The sequence below is a fragment of the Antechinus flavipes genome, chromosome 4, assembly GCF_016432865.1.
Source record: "Antechinus flavipes isolate AdamAnt ecotype Samford, QLD, Australia chromosome 4, AdamAnt_v2, whole genome shotgun sequence".
Lineage (NCBI taxonomy): Eukaryota > Metazoa > Chordata > Mammalia > Dasyuromorphia > Dasyuridae > Antechinus > Antechinus flavipes.
The window spans coordinates 118,584,032-118,602,842 of NC_067401.1; the positions used below are offsets into that span (position 1 = coordinate 118,584,032).

Sequence of the window (18,811 nt, forward strand, 5' to 3'; positions counted from 1 at the left end):
AGAAGTTAGAAAATGTGTCAGGAAAACCTGGATTCAAGTTTGACTTTAACACATATTTGTAGTGTGACCTGGGTTTCTTAGTACTAGGTATTCTAATGACAAAGCTGTTTCAGATTTGAATTGAAATAGAATATTCTGTCACCCCCAATACTGGAATCACCAAGCCTGACCAAAATTAAAAGCTGTGAAGTTGGCCTCTTTGGTTGACATTCCCCCCACAGCATAGAGGGCTAAAAGGCTTTTTCATTTTTTCCTCACTAACATCACCTTGAGAGGAAATCCAGTCTCCGGGCATTCTTGTGCTCTTTAGAAGCCATTCTCATCTTTGTTACTGTTGCCATTACACAGGAGGCATCTCCCAGCCCCTGGAACAGTGACAGAATAGTCACCACTCTCCCACAGCTGTATGGTTGGGGGTGGAATGAGAGGGGTGGGGTGAGAAGGCAACCCAGGAGACTAGGAAGAGCCGTTTGAGGAAAGAGGAACTGGGGCACAAGGGCAAGCATAGTATGGAGACAGGGAAAGTGGGCAAGGAGAGAAGGGGAAATGGGGGAGTAGGGAAAGAGGGCCATAGGACAGGGGGAAAGATAGGATGGAGACTTAGAGAGCAGGCCAGGGAAGAAGGTACCCAGGAGCAAGGAGAAGCATAGGATGGAGATGAGAACAGTTGGCCAGGGAAGAACTGAGAGTATAGTCTGAAGACTTGTAGAGCAGGCTAGACAGAAAGGAGGTAGCCAGGAATAGGGATGAGCACAGAATGGAGGTAGGGACAGCCAATAAGGGAGGAAGAAGGCACCCAGAAACAGGAGGGAAGCATAACATAGTACTGGTCAAGGAGATATCCTGGAGCTGAGATAAGAGACTTGGACAGCAGGCCAAGGAGAAATCAGGTAGCCTAAAGCAGGGCAGCAAGGGATGGAGACTTGGAGAGCTGGCTGAGAAGGGAGATAGAGACCTCGGGTCGGGGATAAGCTTGGGATGGAGACTTGGAGAGCCGGCCAAGGAGGAAGGAGAGACGAGGGAACAGAAGAAAAGCAACGAGAAAAGCAAAAGAGGGGTTGCGGAATGGACCATGCAAGAAGGGGCACTTGAGGTCACCGGGGTGGATCAGGGAGAAAAAGGGAGGGATACGGAGGCTGGGCCCGAGCTGGGGGTGCGGGGGCTGCGGCAGGGTGGGCGGGTGCGGAATTTACGAACTGGGCGGAAGGGGGGGACTAGGGATAGTATCTCTCCCCCCTTTTCTTCTCCTTTCCCCTCCCTCCCCCATCCCCAGCCCAGAGGCCGTCCCGGCCACTTAACTATTTGTAGAGCTGCTGCAGGCACAGGTCCAGGCTCTCGCCCTCCACCTCCTCCGGGGTGATGCGCTCCGAGAGCGGCCGCGGCAGCGGAGGCAGGGGCGGCGGCGGCTGCTGTTGTGGCGGCGGGGGCGGGGGCCCGGACTGCTGCCCCGGGTCCGCCTCGTCGGCCACCCCCTCCTCCGTGCCCTCCCCGTCCCCGTCCTCGTCCTCGTCCTCAGCGGCCACCGCCTCCTCCTCCTCTTCCTCCCCGGGCTCTGGCTCCCGCTCCGCTGCTGCCGCCGCTGCTGCCTCGTCCTCCACCTCCTCCCGAGTCCCCTCGGCCGCCGCGGCCGCCGTCGGCTCAGGCTCGGGCTCGGGTTCGGGCTCGGACTCTGGCTCGGGCTCGGGTTCGGGTTCGCCGCCGCCGCACGGTCCACGGAACTCGCCCAGGAAGAGCTCGAGGAAGCGCCGATAAGTTTTCTCCTCGGGGCTGCAGCCGGCCATCATCGCTGCTCATACCCCAGCGCACGCCGGGCGGGAGGGGGAGGGAGGGAGAGCCCGGGGAGGGGCGGGGAGGGGGCTGCCCTCGAGCCTCTTCTCGGTTCCCCCAAGGGCGGTGAGCGACCGCACCGGCACGAGCGATCAGCACTAGGGTTGCCTGGAGAGGGCTCCCGCAGGCGTGCGCGCCGCCGAGCACGGACGTGCGCGACCCGGGGGCGGGAGCAGAGACAGAGCGCGTCCCCTTCCCTCCTCCCCTCTTCTCCTCCTCTCTTCTCCCTCCCTTTCCTCCTCTCCCGGGAGAGAAAGTTGGTTCCGAACGCGCGCCCCCGGCTACAACCGAGACCATCCCCATCAAGCAGCAGCCCTCCCTCCAGCCCCCGGGAGAGCTGGGCCCACGCCGCCTTGGAGACCGTCGCCATGGCAACCCGCTTTAATTAAGAATCCCAGGGTCCCTCCCGCCGGGTCCGCAGAGTCGTCAGGACTCATCAAGCTCCTGTCCCTTCCCCTCCTACCTCCTTTTCTTCCTCCCTCCTACTCTCCCCCCCAAGGATTCCCAGAGGACCGCAGCATCTTCCCACCCTTCTTGACTGAGCGGATGGGGGTGGGCGCAGGCGACCCAGATCCGGCTCTTAGTCACCGGGGACGCCGCGCCGGGAAGATCCCCTCCATACCTCAGTTTCCGCGTCTGTAGAATGGTGTTAAAATCGAAACAAGTCTTCCACCTGCTTGTCATTTTATAACGGGAAGGAAGCTGCTCTTCTTAAAAGAATTGTTAGAGGCTGGCTGAACATGCACTAAAGGTGTTATTTCAGAGCATCTGCTATAGATTATGCTATAGATTACTCCACAATTGTCCTTCCTTCCCCTTCTTCCCCTTTACAGTGGAACTCGGAAGAGCTTTTCTACCCAAAGTACACCCAAACCATTGATTGAAATATTATAGGTCAAATCTTGTCAAGGAAAGGGAAAAAAAAAAAAAAAAACTGCACTGTTCTACATGTGAATGGGTATTGAGAATGACAAAATGAAACGCCTTCCTGCTTCCAGCTGACCCTAAGTAATACCTCAAAGCTTGAGCCCTTGGGAATTGGCAGAACCCCTGGTTGATTCTGGCTGGGCTTGTATGCCGAATTCAGGGCTGGAAGATTTCTGTTGCTTTGAGATGAGGAAGAAATCCCCTCATTGGATACTGATCAGGAAAAACCATGACTCAGTGGACCTTTAAAAAGGGAATGACTATTCTTGTCTCTCTTTTCTTTTCATGTAGCAGATTGTGTCAGTACTGTTACCCGAGGCTTCCCCTGAGGCTTAGTGGGAAAAGCAGTTTATCCCATTCTATCCCGGTTGCCTTTTGGCAGTAAGCACATGGCCATTAAAGCCCATGTTTTGCCTATGATCCTGGACTTGGGACTGCTCTTTCTGGGTTTGTTCTTTCCTCTTCTTAGGTAAATGAATAATTGATCCTGATATGGGTATGTCCAGATTTAGAGATCACCCTGTGAGCTTGATAGGTTCAGCAGTTCCCTCCTTTGTTCAGAGCTGACTTGTAATAAGGACAGAACTGTGTGAGTACCAAGATGAGCCCCAGCCCTGATCTAAAAGTCTTGAGTGAGAAAGGACAGTGAAGAGTGAAGGTGAAATTTAAAATTTCTACTCAGGGTTCCACAAAATGCCTTAGGTTTAGACGGGGTTCAAATGTCAGCCATGACACTCTTTTAAGTTTGTTTCTGTCTAGTATCCACTTGTGATTGTTCTGTGTTTAGCATTACTTTTGTGTATAAGAAATATATTTCCATATATAGTACCATATTTGATTCATATTGTACACTAAGTACCTTTCTATTTATCACTACCATTCCCTTTCTGGGAGTCAAAACAAAATCAAAAACTTAAGTTTTAAATAAATCATCTGAACGATGCTGGAGTGGATATGGAAAACTGAAGAAAGTAAGACAATGTATCCCCTCTTCACAGAGGTCAGAATTCTCCTCACTGTGCTGAACCCTTTCCAGCTGTGTGTGCAGGGAGGAGGATTCATTGATAAGGTCTCCTTAGTGAAGGACTAGAAGATAGCTTCAGCCTTTCTGGGCCAGCATAGTTTAATTGTTAGATGTGTGACAGACACATAATCTGTAATGTTATGCTACTTTGCTTTCCTTCTAGTTTCTAAATCTGTGGTTACACAGTCACTAAGATATAGATATAGAACCACTGGGACAAATACCCAGAGCCACACATCCTCACAAACTATCCATAAGGCCAATTCCATTGGCTGCTGCCTGACCTTAGGTCTGTTAATTAATTGGATCTGGCAGAGATACTCCTCCTGCCAGCTGTTGTCATATAATATCCTAAATCCCTTCCCTGATACTATTATTTTCAGATCAAATGGTTTTGGCCCTAATGTACAATATTATGGCATCATGTAAAATAAAGATTTGCATTCATAGTCCCAGCCTAAGGAGATTAAATAATACCTGACAGGAAATGTTAAATACTGTACATGAATCCCTCATATTTATTTTGGTCTCAAAGGTAAAACCCAATAAATAAGACGGCTGCCAGACAGCCTAAATGTATTTATATATGTTTTCTATAAAACACCAACAGTGTAGAGCAACTTCACTGTTTGATGCCAAGAAAGTCTTTAAACTCCTCAGCTCTCTTTGTTATTCAACCCACCTGTTCATTTCTGTTTCAGAATACCTTCTGTAAAGATTAAAGAAAAGTTTTTGCTGAAAGCATAAATGACCACAATATTTAGCTCCCTATGACTGGTTAATGCCTCTCAGGTTTTCTTTCACACTTTGACATTTAACAATTCAAGACTGCACAGCTGTCAAATGTAACAATATTAAGCTACCACTCCCTGCTTCTCAATTGAGTTACTCTGTCTAGATCACATTTATTTGTGACATTAATTTATGACTCAACTAGCATATCAAAGAGAAGTGATATATGTTGGGAAAACATTATTACTAACAGTGATAGAAAGTGAAAGAAAAAGCTCACACCTACATGTTACAATGTTAATGGTACCATAAATGGGAGAAGTGCTTGCTTTTATCTGAGGGAGATGTACAGTATTCTTAAATAGTAATCCCTTCAGGGAGGATCAATAAGGATTCCGTGGAGTCCACTTAAAATAGAGCAGCTTTGCCATTATTGGCTGTTAATAGTAGTGCTGGGATCATGGAGTCCCTGTGCAGAAAACCTCACTACTGTAAGAAAATGTCTCACCTCTTTTACATTGTTTTACCTTACAGCCCCAGATACTTCACTTTTTTTTAACCCTTTAATCCTTCATGTTTCCTTCATCTTCTTTTTTATTTACTTCTACATTTCTAGGAATTTCATCTGTGGGAATACTTCCTTTACCACTATAAATCTCAACACAATCTAAGATTTAGTTGTTGATCTTGAAAACATGCTGTGACCAAAAAATTAATCACCGGTGGCAAACCTGCAATGAAATTCTCCAAACTTTAGCAGTAGTTTCTGATATTTGAAAGGCAAAGAATAGCAGGAACCAAAATTAGAAAAATATACTTACAAAAATTTTTCCCCTCTAAAATCCATGAAAGTGACCTTGGATGTTGTGTTAACATCTCAAACTCAATATATCCAAAATAGAATATACTTTCATTCCTCTTTTCATTCCCAATTCAACCCAACCCTATTAATCTTCCTAACTTTCCTATTTCTATTGAGGGCACAGCATTCTTTCCAAAGGCTCTATTTTGCAACCTAGGTATCATTCTTGACACTGATCTCTCTCATCCCTTCTTACCACATATCCAATTAGTTGTCATTTCTACCTCCACAACATCTCTTGCATGTTGTCTCCACTCTCACAATTGCCATCCTAGTTCAGATCTTCATCACCTCTTACTTAGACTATTATAGCAGCCTTCTATTTGGTCTTCCTGCTTCTAGTCTTTTTCTTCTCCATTTCAGAATCTTCACAGCTTCCAAACTGACATACCTAAAACACAGTCCTTACCATGTCACTTCTCATTTCAAAAAGTTATACATGTTCTCTATTTACTTTGGGATAAAATGCAAAAATTATATTTTTCAATTTCATCTATTAAAGTCTAATTTCAAGACTCAGCTCAAATGTTACATCAGGCTTTTCCTTATCCCTCTGGTTTTTCCAGTCCCTCCCCAATTATTTTGTATATATTTTGCATTTATTTTTCTGGGTACATATTGTTTCCCCCTATATAATTTTAGTTCCTTAACAGCAAAGACTATTTGTTTTTCCTTTGTAACCCCAGTACTCAGCACTTATCAGGTGCTTAGCAGATTCTTTTTGAACAATGAACATTCTTGACTGTTTAGCCAATGAGATGCAAATAAATATTGCCAGGTCCTACTAAACAGCTGGAAAGTCTCTACATATAGAGTCTCAATGGACTGTTTGTCTATTTGAGTACCAGTCTACCTATGCTAGGAGATCCTATCACAAGAATCCTATTAAGTTTTTAATCTTTTGAGCCATGGCAATTCATTGTAGAAGGGTTGTGATCATTGATAAAAAGTGTCCACATCTACAAAATCATGCATTTTCTAAAGTACTGAAATAAACCCTAAGGAACTGGAGCATAAAAGTAATTTGTTCACCCATTTACCTTGAGATCTTTAGGGATAAGATAATCCAAGAACACTTAGTTTTTCTAAAGAGGGGAGTTTTAGTTTCAGGACCACTTGAAGAAAGGATTGATTATTGGTTGAAAGATTGCTCTTAATGTAATAAAAAAAAAATACTGGCTCTGGAGACAGAGAACTTAGGCTTAAGTCCCAGCTCTGAAACAACAAGGTCACTTGGGTGACTTTGAGAAATTTCATCCCTCTGGGCTTTAGATTCTTCATCTGGAAAATGAAAGATTTGGATTGAATTCTCTTGAAGGGCTGTTCCACCTTTAAATTCTTCATATCATAATGTGCTTCATATTATAATATTAATATTTTAAGATTAAAAGCAATATATGTAACTCCTATAATGTTCCTCCATGTGATTCCATTATCACTTCAAAGGACCATAGCCAAATTTGGGCAGGGTCCCAAGAGTAGAACAATGGGCTTCTCCCAGGAACTTGCCAACCCCACAGAGCTGGCTGTGACCACTTTCTACACTAATAAAGGTTGTAAGCAGAAGAAATAAAAACTAGAATGGAAATTTTGACCTGAACATTCATTTTAGATATCTTATTTGTAAAAGGCAAGAAAAGAATAGAGGAGAAAACTTTATTTTTGTTTCCTTGTTCCCAATCTCTTCAAATAAACAACAACAACAACAACAAAAAAAAAAAAAAAAAAACAAGCAACACTATAGAAATATTTAGGAATCATTTTTTCAAAGTATGGATAGTAGCTGTGGGTTTCCATAATTTGTCTTCAACTAGAAACATCAACAACATAATTTTCTTTATATTGATTTTGTTCAGCAAACTGATTAACTTGCTGTCATAGACCATGAAGAAAATCTAGTTCCATGAATGTTTGCTAAAGTGCAACTTGCCTTTAACACATCCCTGATGATGGTTTTAATATTAAACTCTCTTATCCAATGTGAACAGTGAGCATCCCCTGGAGCATGTTAGGAATGGATCATCACTACTTCTGAGGAAGCTTGGATTTATGAACTAACCACCATTATAAATGGAACTGTCCTCCTGTTTTACAGGTTCAAAATTTACATGCTCAGTTCTTGATGCTTTGGAGAGAAACTTAAGGAGGCTGTATCTAGGATTGGTTCACAGAGAGTTCTGGGGAAAAGGCTATAACATGGAATAGAGGCATAGAGTTCAAGAAGAGCTATTCATTCTCCATCTTTTTAAAAGAGATATGAGGAGAGGTGACATCAGTATTCCTAATTTGTTCCCTGGTCAGTTTTTATACCCATAAAATCTATAAGAACCACTTATTATGAGATGTTGCCATGAGAAGATATGACTGTTGTGGTGTTTGAATATGGATTGGATGAAATATCCCCCCTAAGAGATTTTCTCCCTACAATTCTCAGGTAATACAGAAGGTATTAATGAACTTCCCTTCCTCTCTTCCACCTAAGCAGAGAGGGATTTCCTGCTTCTTACAGATAGAAAATTACTCACTGATCAATTCCTCTTTCCAGTGGTTTGCATCCCACCTTTCTGTTCTGATTCACCCCCCCCCAATCGACCTCATTTGGATATGAATTCCTTAAGGGTGATGATGATATAGTTTACTTTAATATGTAGCTAGCTAGCTGTTGACTGACTGACTAGTGCTGATTATGTGTTTATTTAGGGAGCTGAAGGTGAACAGGTAAAGCAAGAATAAATAGCTAGGGATTTACAAAATCTGGAATATAAGCAAGAGATATATCCAACACTTAGTAAGGGAGCCAAAGTTGGGCAAGGTCCCAGAAATAGAAGAATGGGTTTTACTGAGGAATTTACCAGCCCTATGAAATCGATTATGATAAACAAGTCCAAGGTTGTAAACAGGAGAAAGACTAGAATAGAAATTTTCATTTGAACTCTCATTGGAAAACCTGTTATACACATTATTTTTAAGGTTCGTTCATCAAGGACAAGAAAAGAAGAGAAAGCTCTGTTTGGGTCCCTCTGCTCATCCTTTCAAGAAAAAAAACAACACTACAGAAATATTTAGGAATAATTTTCTGAAGTATGGATAATTGCCTTTAAAGTTTTTATATATTGTCTCCAACTAATAACATCAATTTGGAATACCAATCTGCTAAGTACTCTTTATATCATAATATTCATTTTATTCAGTGACACAAATACAAATTCAGAACTGATAGGCTTACTAGGATTCAAGACAAATTGACATTGTATATTCCAATAGATATTGCTATTTATTCCAGAGAAGGAATTAAAATCATGAAATTAACAGGAATTTAGGGGATGAAATTCTACAAAATAAATTTCTCAAAATGGTTGCAAGTTTCACATTGATATAATTAGAAGAAGAAGCAGCACAGCATAAAGGATAGAGAGTTGTCCAAGTCACAAAGAACTGTTTCTGTCATATTCTGTCTGTGTGACCCTAACAAGTCACTTAATATCTCAGTGCCTCCAAATAACTTTCTAATACCACAAATTATAGAACAAGTGTTAATCTGCATCAGAAAAGGAGTTTCCTAACTAGACGTTTTCTATACATTTGTAATGACAGATATTCTCTGTGTAGGTGTATGTGTCTCTCGCTCTCTTTCTCTCATCCTTTTCTTTCCTCTTTCTTTTTTCTCTTTTTCTTTCTGTCTCTTTCCCTTCTCTCTCCCCCTCCCCCTCTCTCTCCTCCTCTCCCCTCCTCTTTCTCTCTTTGTGTCCTCTATTTCAGTCTGTCTCTTCTGCTTGTTTCTCTCTTTCTTCTACCTCTCTCTTTTCCTCTTTTCTCTCTCTCCTCTTTTTATCCTTTTCTCTCTCTCTTCTCTCTCTCCACATACATAATACATTTATATATGTATGTATGCACCCACACATATTTTATTCAAATACAGATATATTTGTTTATAAATATATTATTTACATATTTGTTTTTACATGTAATATTTGTTTATTTTTATCTATATTTATTTAGGTTTATTTATTGATATGTATTTAAATATGCATGTGTTATATATTTGTATATGCATACATATACATATATAAAATATAACATGCAATATAGATATAAAAGTAAAATTGATGTGCACATATACATATATACAAATTATTAGTGATTTAGGGTAATACAGCACAGAAACAAAGTAGTGAAAAGAGTATTGAATTTGAAGTAAGAATTTGGGCTTGAATCCTAGTGCCTCTATTTACTAATTATATGACATGAATTAAATCCCTTCATTTGTATGGGCCTTGGTTTCTTTGTAAAATAAAGATATTAAACTAGACCAAGAATTGGCAAACTACAGCATGTAGGTGAAATCTGATTTGCCTTTATGGTTTTTGTTTTTTAAGACTCTTCAAGCTAAGAATTTTTTTAGATTTTTAAGTAAAATTTTATTGTATTTAATTTCTTAATTTGCAGATCACAGAAGGTTAAATTTGAGTTCAAAGCTCAGCTTCATCCAATGCATTTAATAAACGCTTATTAAGTGCCTACTACATGTAAGGCTCTGTTCCAGGCATTGGAAATATTGTAATACTCAAATAGATCTGTGATTTGAAAGTTTCCCCTAATGATGCAGATTATGACCCATCATTAGTGCTCATCCTGTGCATGTCTTCCTTTTAGTTTGCCATAGGTCATCCACTCAATATGCTGGAGGTTCTCACTTTCTACTAAAATCATAGATACCAATGGAATACTCCAACTATCCATTAATCATCTCTCACTTTTGCTGCAATACAAACTTATCTTGCTTGTTATCCTTGATGTTCACCATATTACTAGCCCAGCTTCTCTTCCTATTATATATTTCTTCACAATGACACCTTTTACTCCTATTCTTCTCTGGAATTTCTCTTTTGTTATATATTGCAACCTGCTCACACTTACTATGCGCTTTTCTGTTGCTGTCTTGTGAAATTCATTTTTAACTCTTTGGAAAATGATGTATCCTTGCTGCCACAGAAATACATTGCTAAAATATTGGTATTAAAATGGTGGACCTTTTCTTTCATGTGAAATTTGGGATCACTGATTAAAGTAGATTTGAAATTTCCAACTCATTCTTTGCCATTCTCCTCCTAACCTGTTCAATTCTGAACCCTTCAGCTCATTGTCCAACTGTACTGTCCACCTGCAGATGTGTAGATTGATAGGCAAGTGGTATAGGATGCCCATTCAAATACATATTGAAATCTGGGCAAAAGACGTTCATTATCTGGAGATTCATAGATAAAACCGAGACAGTTCTTACCCCTCAAAGAGCTTATATTTTACCAGAAAGAAACAACATTTTATAGAGAAGTCAACTCAAACTATATACAAAGTACATACAAAGCAATGGTGGTCTAGAGAAGACTACTAACAACTAGAAAGTCTGAAAAACACTCACGTAGAAAGTACAAACTAAAAGGGAACAATTTATGCAACAACAGGAGAGGCTAACCATGTTAAAAAATATATTTTTCAAATTGCAGAAAGAATACATCTGTGCAAGATTCTCATTATATATAATATAAAATGTTTTTCATTCTCTGGATTCAAAGTCAACAGAGTGGCTAAAAAAAAACCCAACCAACACACATTTGCTACCCTATGCATTTTTAATTCTTTTCCTTTTTCTAGTCCTCTTATGGCACCAACCCAAATTCACATTAGGTAATGACAAGTCTCACATGCACTGCTTTATGCTAGTTAAAAATAGCAAGAAGTGATAGCCTAAAATTGGTTCTAATTCTTTTGTTTTATTATTTTGCTATTAATTGTAATAATCCCATACATATATACAGTATCTTTCATTAAGACTCTCAAATTATTTTCTAAATGTTGTCTAATTTATTGTCACTATGACCTTGTTAAAGTGAAGAGTCATCGGCACATTACAGCCTTGTGACTAATATATAATATATTGTTTCTGTAATGGATTTCAATGTTTTTTCATCTTTGCATCCTTCTACAATGCCCACAGTCATACTCTTTTTCATAGGAGGAGCTCAATAAATATTTCTACAATGGAATTGAACTATGTTTATGTTTATGATCTATAACACTGAATTGACTATCAAATCAGGACATCTACTGTGAATTTTCACATTATAATAAAAGGATTTTTTCCCAAAAAATCAAAGCTCACTAGATAATTATAAACATCTTCCTAATCATATCATGCCTTAATTTTTTGGTTATATCTGCTTGGAATTATTAAGGGATCAAAATGTTAGGCTGATTGTTGTCATGTTCAGCAGGTACTCCACTTGCCCTTCTGAGGCTATCATTTATCAAAGCTCATGGCTGCTAGTTTAAATTAAATCAAAAGAGTACAACTTAATATGAAAACTATTTGCAGAGATAAATTCTGTCTGAATGAGTACTTAATTCTTAGTGGAATGTGGCTTTGATGGAACTGAGCCATAATGACATTTTCTTCTGGAAGGAAAGATGAAATTGATTCCATGAACCTGTAGGGTTGAAACATATGGTAATCATAGGTGGTATAATGGCCATGTTGGACAAGGACAGCAGTACGCCATGTGGCACAGACTTTTGTCAATTATCTCGTAAGATAGCTTCAATGACACAGTGCTTTTCCTCCAGAAAGGAAATGACTTTGGCACATGCAATGGCTTATTACTTTGTGAAAAAATTGTGAATGTCATTTCTGGCACCAACATGATACCCATAGACTCCAATGATTCTATATACTGAAACCTAAAAAATTTAATGAACCTCCCTCCCCACCTAAGTGGTAATATTATAAATTAATTATGTTACATAATAGGTAAATCATAAAATTCATTAACTACTTACTATATGCTATGTAAAACGCTTACAGATACAAATATTGACAAGGTAATACCTTCCCTCTAGAAGTTTACATTGTAGTGAAGAAAAACCACACATAGATAGATACTGGAAAAATATGACAAAGGGAGGGAACCTGTTTTGGAGATTGCTTAGGAAAAGAAACAGTGAAAACTTACTCATTAGAACCTAACATCTCAAGGATCTACTAGAAGGATCTAGTTGGGAGGAGATGGGAATGATCCCTCAAGTGGAAGCAGCATGGTGTGGAGTTGGTCAGGAAGTTTTATTAGTATAAGACTAATTGATTTTCAAATTTAAAAAAAGCTGGAGATGAAGCCAAAAAAAAAAGAAGCTTTATTTAAAGTCCTTTCTTTCACTTAAAATCTTAATTTTATGTCTCTAGAAAACTAATACTAATAGAGTTGTGTATATATCAATGACCTATGATTTTCTCAGTGTGCAGAAACAAAATACTTGTCTATAAGTAAGTCATAGAATCGCTGAGAGTTAGAGAGAGTGGGTGTATTGTCCCTGGATACACAGTAATTACCAGAAATGATCAGAAACCACCTCTTCATGACTCCAAGTTCAGAACTCTATCCATTATACCATATTTCTTTAAAATCTATTAGCATCTAAATAAATGCACATGAAAATAAATGTTCAAGGCTAGAAGTAAAAAATGAACCCCAGAGTTGGAAATAAAATCATTTGTCAGACTTTGAAAAAAAAATTTTAGTAACCTTAATGAAAGTTTCTTCTCAAAATTGTGTCAATTCAATCCTGAATCTAGGTCCGGTTTGGCTGTTTTTCCTATCTTTGTTTTCTAGCATCATTTCTACCTTCATATAAGACATTTGAATGGTAATGTGAGTCCAGGTATGATGATTCCATTGTCCTTGTCATTAAAAAAGTTTGTTATAATGATTTTTTTCCATTTCTTGACTTTTTCCTTAATTTTCATTTTCCATTTTCATCCTTAAATGTCCTTAGGATGTCTTAATTTGTTTGGATATCTTGCTAAGCTTTCTCAAATTAGTTTCACCTTTCACTGATCTCTGCTTTATGAGAAGATCCTTATAATCATACATTACATTGGTAATGTTTTACAAATAAACATATGTATAAATGAATATACATATACATATAAACACACAAACATAAACAAGTATCTGAAGGAGGGGAAAAAACTAAATGTATGGGAAAAAATCTCAGACTTTATTAATACAGAAAAATGTGGCCAAAAGGATATACATAACTACCAACCTATATACCTGCTCTCCTATCTGTACAAAAGTCTTATGAGAGCAATCTTTACATGAATTAAGGCCATCCAGGGTTGTAAGTATTACTAGGGAACAGATTTTTGTGAGTGATATTCAACCATAGATTACATAATTATCATTTCACAATTAACTGAAAGATATAGAGAGTATAAGATTCTATCATGCTTGTTGTTTCCTGATTATGAAAAATGCTGCCTTATAGAATGTACGGAGTATTCTGGGAGAACTAACACCTCTGGTGTGAGGGCTTACTGACACCTTCTCAGGGCTGTTCATCCATCTTTGGTGTCCACCTGCCACCCATCTCTCAACTGTGGTTCTAAGAAGCTGTAGAATATGTAGCAGCCATACTCTAGCAAGATATCCAAACAAAGTCTTGGCAGATGGCTAAATGAAGTTGAAGATAACTAAGGGACCTCAAGTTCATCAGTGGGTTGCAGAGAGGCATATGAAAACTTTCCCTCTGTGAATTGGGTTAATGAGAACAATTTTTCCAACAGATTATGAAGGCAGTAGAAGCAGGAGTCCTTAGAATTTGACCATACATTGGAAACACCAATGAAATCCATTGTATTCTGGACTGTCATCTTGACTTTTGTTCTGCAATTGGATTTCAATGAGTGAAGAAGAAAGAGGCAAGCTGATAACGTTGTGAAATTTTACCTCACTTAAATACAATTCACTTGCAAGTATTCACCCATTATCCACTATTATTTTACTATTCAATCTGTCCTGAAGTCTTATTGGCAATGGGCAAAGTGATGAAGGAGCTGGTATGGATACCCTGGGAATTGTAGTCACAATCCTGCACACAGGCAGCCCAGGGTATAGGATCATCTTCCCACTGAACAGAATTAGCAGTGTGGTTTGGCAGTCCCCTGGGTGTCTGGGAAGTCTTCTAAAGGATCAAACTGCTTACCTCCAGGAATGATGAAGGGGCTAGAAAAGGGGCCCTAAAATTATCTGCTTTACCCAACCTTGGCCTGCTTATTTTAGTAAGTGGTGATATCCCACCTTGCGATTGAAACAACAACAAAAAAGGGAAAAAAATTTCTGAGGATGATTCTGCTCATCATTGATATATGGAATGTGCATAGATTCATGGACAACACAAAATCTAGCAGAGCTGAAAGATAAACAGCTCTTGTTGTTAGAGAACTCAGCAGGTACCACGTCCAAATAGCAGCCCTGAAGTCAGAACCAGATACACATTTTCCTGATGGCTGCTATGATGAGGAATACCATGAAGCTGGTATTGGTTTCTCAATCAGATCTAATCTAGTTAGCAAGCTTCTATGCCTCCCAAAAGGAATGAACAACAGGCTCATGACAACGTTAACTTGTAGGAAAGTGATATACAAACCCTGATGAGGTCAAAGAAAAAAATTTTGAAAACATGGAGACCCTCAAAATCCTTCATGCCCTTCTTATCACCAACATTATCTTCCAAAATACCATGGATGCACCTTCATGGCAACCACTGGCATTTAATTGACTAGGTTATTGTAAGAAGAAGAGACAGATAAGATGAAAATTAAAAAGGTGATTTTTAGATAAAGGTGCTGGGCCAATCATACACTTTTCCTATCTAAGATAAACATTCATATTCACCAAAGGCAAGTGATTCTAAGGCAAGATGTCAGGAGACTCAACACCAACAGATTAGAGTACTTCTCTATGCATAAACAACTTATTGCTGACCTGTTGGGAAAACAGAGTTGGCACACAATTAGTGATAGTGGAAGAGAAAAGGAGTGGGCAGCTTTTACAGACTTGGTGGTACAGCTCTACATTTACTCATGTAAGCCAGAGCACTCACAAACATCAGAATTGGTTTGACAAAAATGATGGGGAAATTCAGAAGATGTTAAATGAAAAAACAAAACAAACACAACAACAAAACAACAACAACAAAAAAAAAACCCAGAGAACTCCACAGGGGTTTACCCACAAAACAATTTTTCTATCTCTAAGATGGAGATGCAAGATTTTTGCCCTAGTAAGAAGGCAGATGAATTCAGTTTGATGCTGATAGTAATAATTCAGAATGCTTTCACTATGCCTTGAAAACTATTTATGGTCCAGAGATGTCTAGTGCATTGCAACTACTGAACACTAATGGCGCCATACTGAGCAGTGATAAGAACATACTGGAGGGATGAGTAGAACACTTCCATAGTGTTCTCAGATTTTCATCAACCAATGCTGAAGCCTTTTACTATATACCTCAAATTGAAGTCAGTCACTCTCTAGCTGAACTAAGATATTGAAAAAGAGGTATTGAATGCCTTCTGGCACTGATTCTATCTCAGCAGAAATCTACAAGGCAAGGAGTTCACTGCTCATGAAGTCTCCAGGTTATATGGCAAGAGGAAGTTATCTTCCTGGAGATCAAAGTAGATAAAAAAAAAAAAAAGGAAACAAATTGTTTCCTTTTTCATCATAATGGGTGTCTCAGCCATTGGTGGAAAGATTCTTGCTGGAGTTCTCCTTAATCAAATGATCCTTCACCTGGAAGATGGTCATCTACCTAAGAGCTAGTGTGGCTTCAGAAAGGGCCGAGGATTGGTCAACATGGCATTTACTGCCCAACAACTCAAGAGAAATGCCAGGATATACACACATACACATATGTATGTGTATACATATATATGGGAATATGTAGATATGGATACCTGCAGGTATTGAGTCAGATAATAAATAGACCCCAACCCTGAAAAAAAAGAAGGAATAGGAGAGCAGGGTAGATTTCCTTTGGGAAATTTCAGTGCTTCTTTAGTAACCTCAAGTTTCCTAAGAAAACACAAGTCTTTTTAAATATCAATATTCTACCAGTATTGCTGTATGGAAGTAAGACATAGAATATAAGTCTCCAAGGTATTAAAAATGAATATGCAGAAAACAATTGAGAGGTTATGAATAGGGGAGACTAGGCGATGAAGTACTATTCCTTAAAACATGTACTGTATGCCCAGTACATGTGGAAGACTGGTGAACCTGCTTCTCTTGCACAAAGGATGAAGAGGCGCACCCTGCTCTCCCCTTTTCCCTTTCCCCTCCCCCCCATTTCAGAGCATGGGTAGGTATCTTTTGACTGTTTCCTGTTGGCTTACTGTAAGCTGATGAAAAGCTTTTTAATTGGCTGCTGAGCTGGAACCAAGCATGCATACAAAAGGTCTGAGCAGACAGTCTCTCACTTTCTTCCCTGGCAGGCTTTGAATTGAGATCTGCCTTGAGCTGCCAAGTTGGGGAGGGGCTACCATGTGTCCATATATACATGGTGTCTGTTTCTTTTGTCTTGGCTATGTTTGTTATTGCCTGATTTTAGGTTTATAAGTATCTGGAGATGTAGCAGACTAGGTTAAGACCTTGTTATGCTTCAGAGGGGTAAGAGAGCTCTCAGTGAGACCCAACAATTGAAATGATTAGTAGTCTGCATATAACAACAACAGCCAAGTCTGGTGAGGAGCTAGCCCAAATTGAGACCTGCTGGATCTAGAGTAGTAAAGAGCCCCATCTGAACAAGATGACATGTCCGTCAATCATACCACATCTAAAAGTGTGTACTCCACAAATGGAAAGGACTCCCAGAGTGCCAGGCTAAATTCTTGGCTGAGAAAAGACAAGGGAAGGAAAGAGGAGGGGGATGTTTTGTAGCAATCATTTTAATTGGAGTCCACTCTCCCCAGACACAAAGCAAGGATATTGAAGAAGAAAATCAGATTTGGAAGTGTTGTTGCACTTTAGTGCTCAACATACTTCTCAGTAAATTTTCCTTTGTAAATTAGCTTTGTAAAAGTAATTAATGCTAATTGATATTGGGAAGATGTTGACTGGTTAACTGTAGGAACATACTATATATAAGACATAGGCATAAAAAAGGAGGCAGTTGCTCATCTTTTGTACTCAAAGAGGACCAATGACATCATGATGTTGGGAACAGTATGTTCAGCTGTGGCTGATCAGACCAATATAAGCTCAGAAGGTTTTCTACCAAAGGTTGGGCACAAATAGTACATTTGAACATTTGGGAAGGAGCTGTCTCTAGATCTGTTCATCTCACGTTTCCTTTGTACTCTTGTGATTCTGCAGCAATAAGTACAGATGAGAGTGTAATGGCATTGTAATAAAGAGAAACAAGATTTTTAACCTAATTCCTAATAATTTTTAGCTAGATCATCATGGACATCATGGATACCTCACTTGTAAAACAAGGATAAAGATATCTTATAGTGCCTTCCTCAGAGGGTGATGTGATCATCATTAGATAGCATATAGAAAATGTTTTGCAAATTAAAAAGCCTGTTATCATGTGTATGTATATATATGCACATGTATATATGCATATGGTGATGATTGACATATATACATACATACACACATACACCAAGAGCTAAGAATGTAATAGAGACAATGATGGAATAGGACATTATGCTAGGAAATTAATGAAATTGTCATTGGCTTGTTTCAAAAGCAAACACATCAAAACATATACTTCCAAATAAATGTTGTTTTATTTTAAAGTAGTCACCTTGAAAAGCTCTTCAGTTGTTTTGGTTATGTTGCTGTTGCTTGAAAGCTTTTTGGAACACTTCTCTCAGAATTGCCTTGAGTCACTTTTCAAGTCATACTAGAAAATCTGTCTCTTTTCTCCATATCATACATTCTTTTAGGCTAAAAACAGCATTACACAGCTTGATCACCAAACTTACTTATTAGGTTTATTTAAATGACTTTTGACTGTTTCCAAAAATAAAACCCACCCTCAGTGGATGAAAATTTGTTACCACTGAGAACATTCAATAGAATGTACTGCTGTATTTGAAGAAAATTCCAAAATAGAAGTTCTAGATGTTTTAAACAGAAGATGTATCATCACAAAAAGTACATGCCTTCTAATGGTGAGTTTCTAAATGGGAGGTGTATGAAGCATTCAAGAAGAACTATCACCTCTGGTGTAAGGGTTTGTCAAGTCCTTTTTAAGGCTGCTTATCCATCTTTAGTATCCATCTGGTATTCAACCTAGGACTCCAAGAAGCTGTAGCATGTACAACAGCCAGACCCCATAAAAACCATTTAAGCAGATGGGCTAAACTGGGTTGAGGATAACCAATGGGTTAAACCTGGTGGTTAGTTAGGGGCATGTTTACCCCTAGTGAAGTGAAGAAAGTAAAGACTTTCCCTGGCATTATGGGCAGCCATGGGCTCTGTAGAATGCTTAGATCTTAATCAGACTATTGAAGATGCCAGTCATCCACTGCAACCCAGACTACTGCCAGTCATCCTGACTTTTCTTTTGCCACTGGATTTTAATGTTTATGG

The 18,811-nt window shown here is 39.2% G+C and overlaps 1 protein-coding gene across 1 annotated transcript in view; it reads right to left on the bottom strand.

Moving 5' to 3' along the window:
- The window catches only part of PPM1E (protein phosphatase, Mg2+/Mn2+ dependent 1E), a 203,654-nt gene extending 201,713 nt beyond the window's left edge, over nt 1-1,941 (bottom strand). The window contains exon 1 of the mRNA XM_051994154.1: nt 1,300-1,941. Coding sequence (XP_051850114.1) covers nt 1,300-1,784 — 485 coding nt within the window. The 5' untranslated portion in view covers nt 1,785-1,941. The remainder of the gene's footprint in view (nt 1-1,299) is intronic.
- Nucleotides 1,942-18,811: the final 16,870 nt, after the last annotated feature.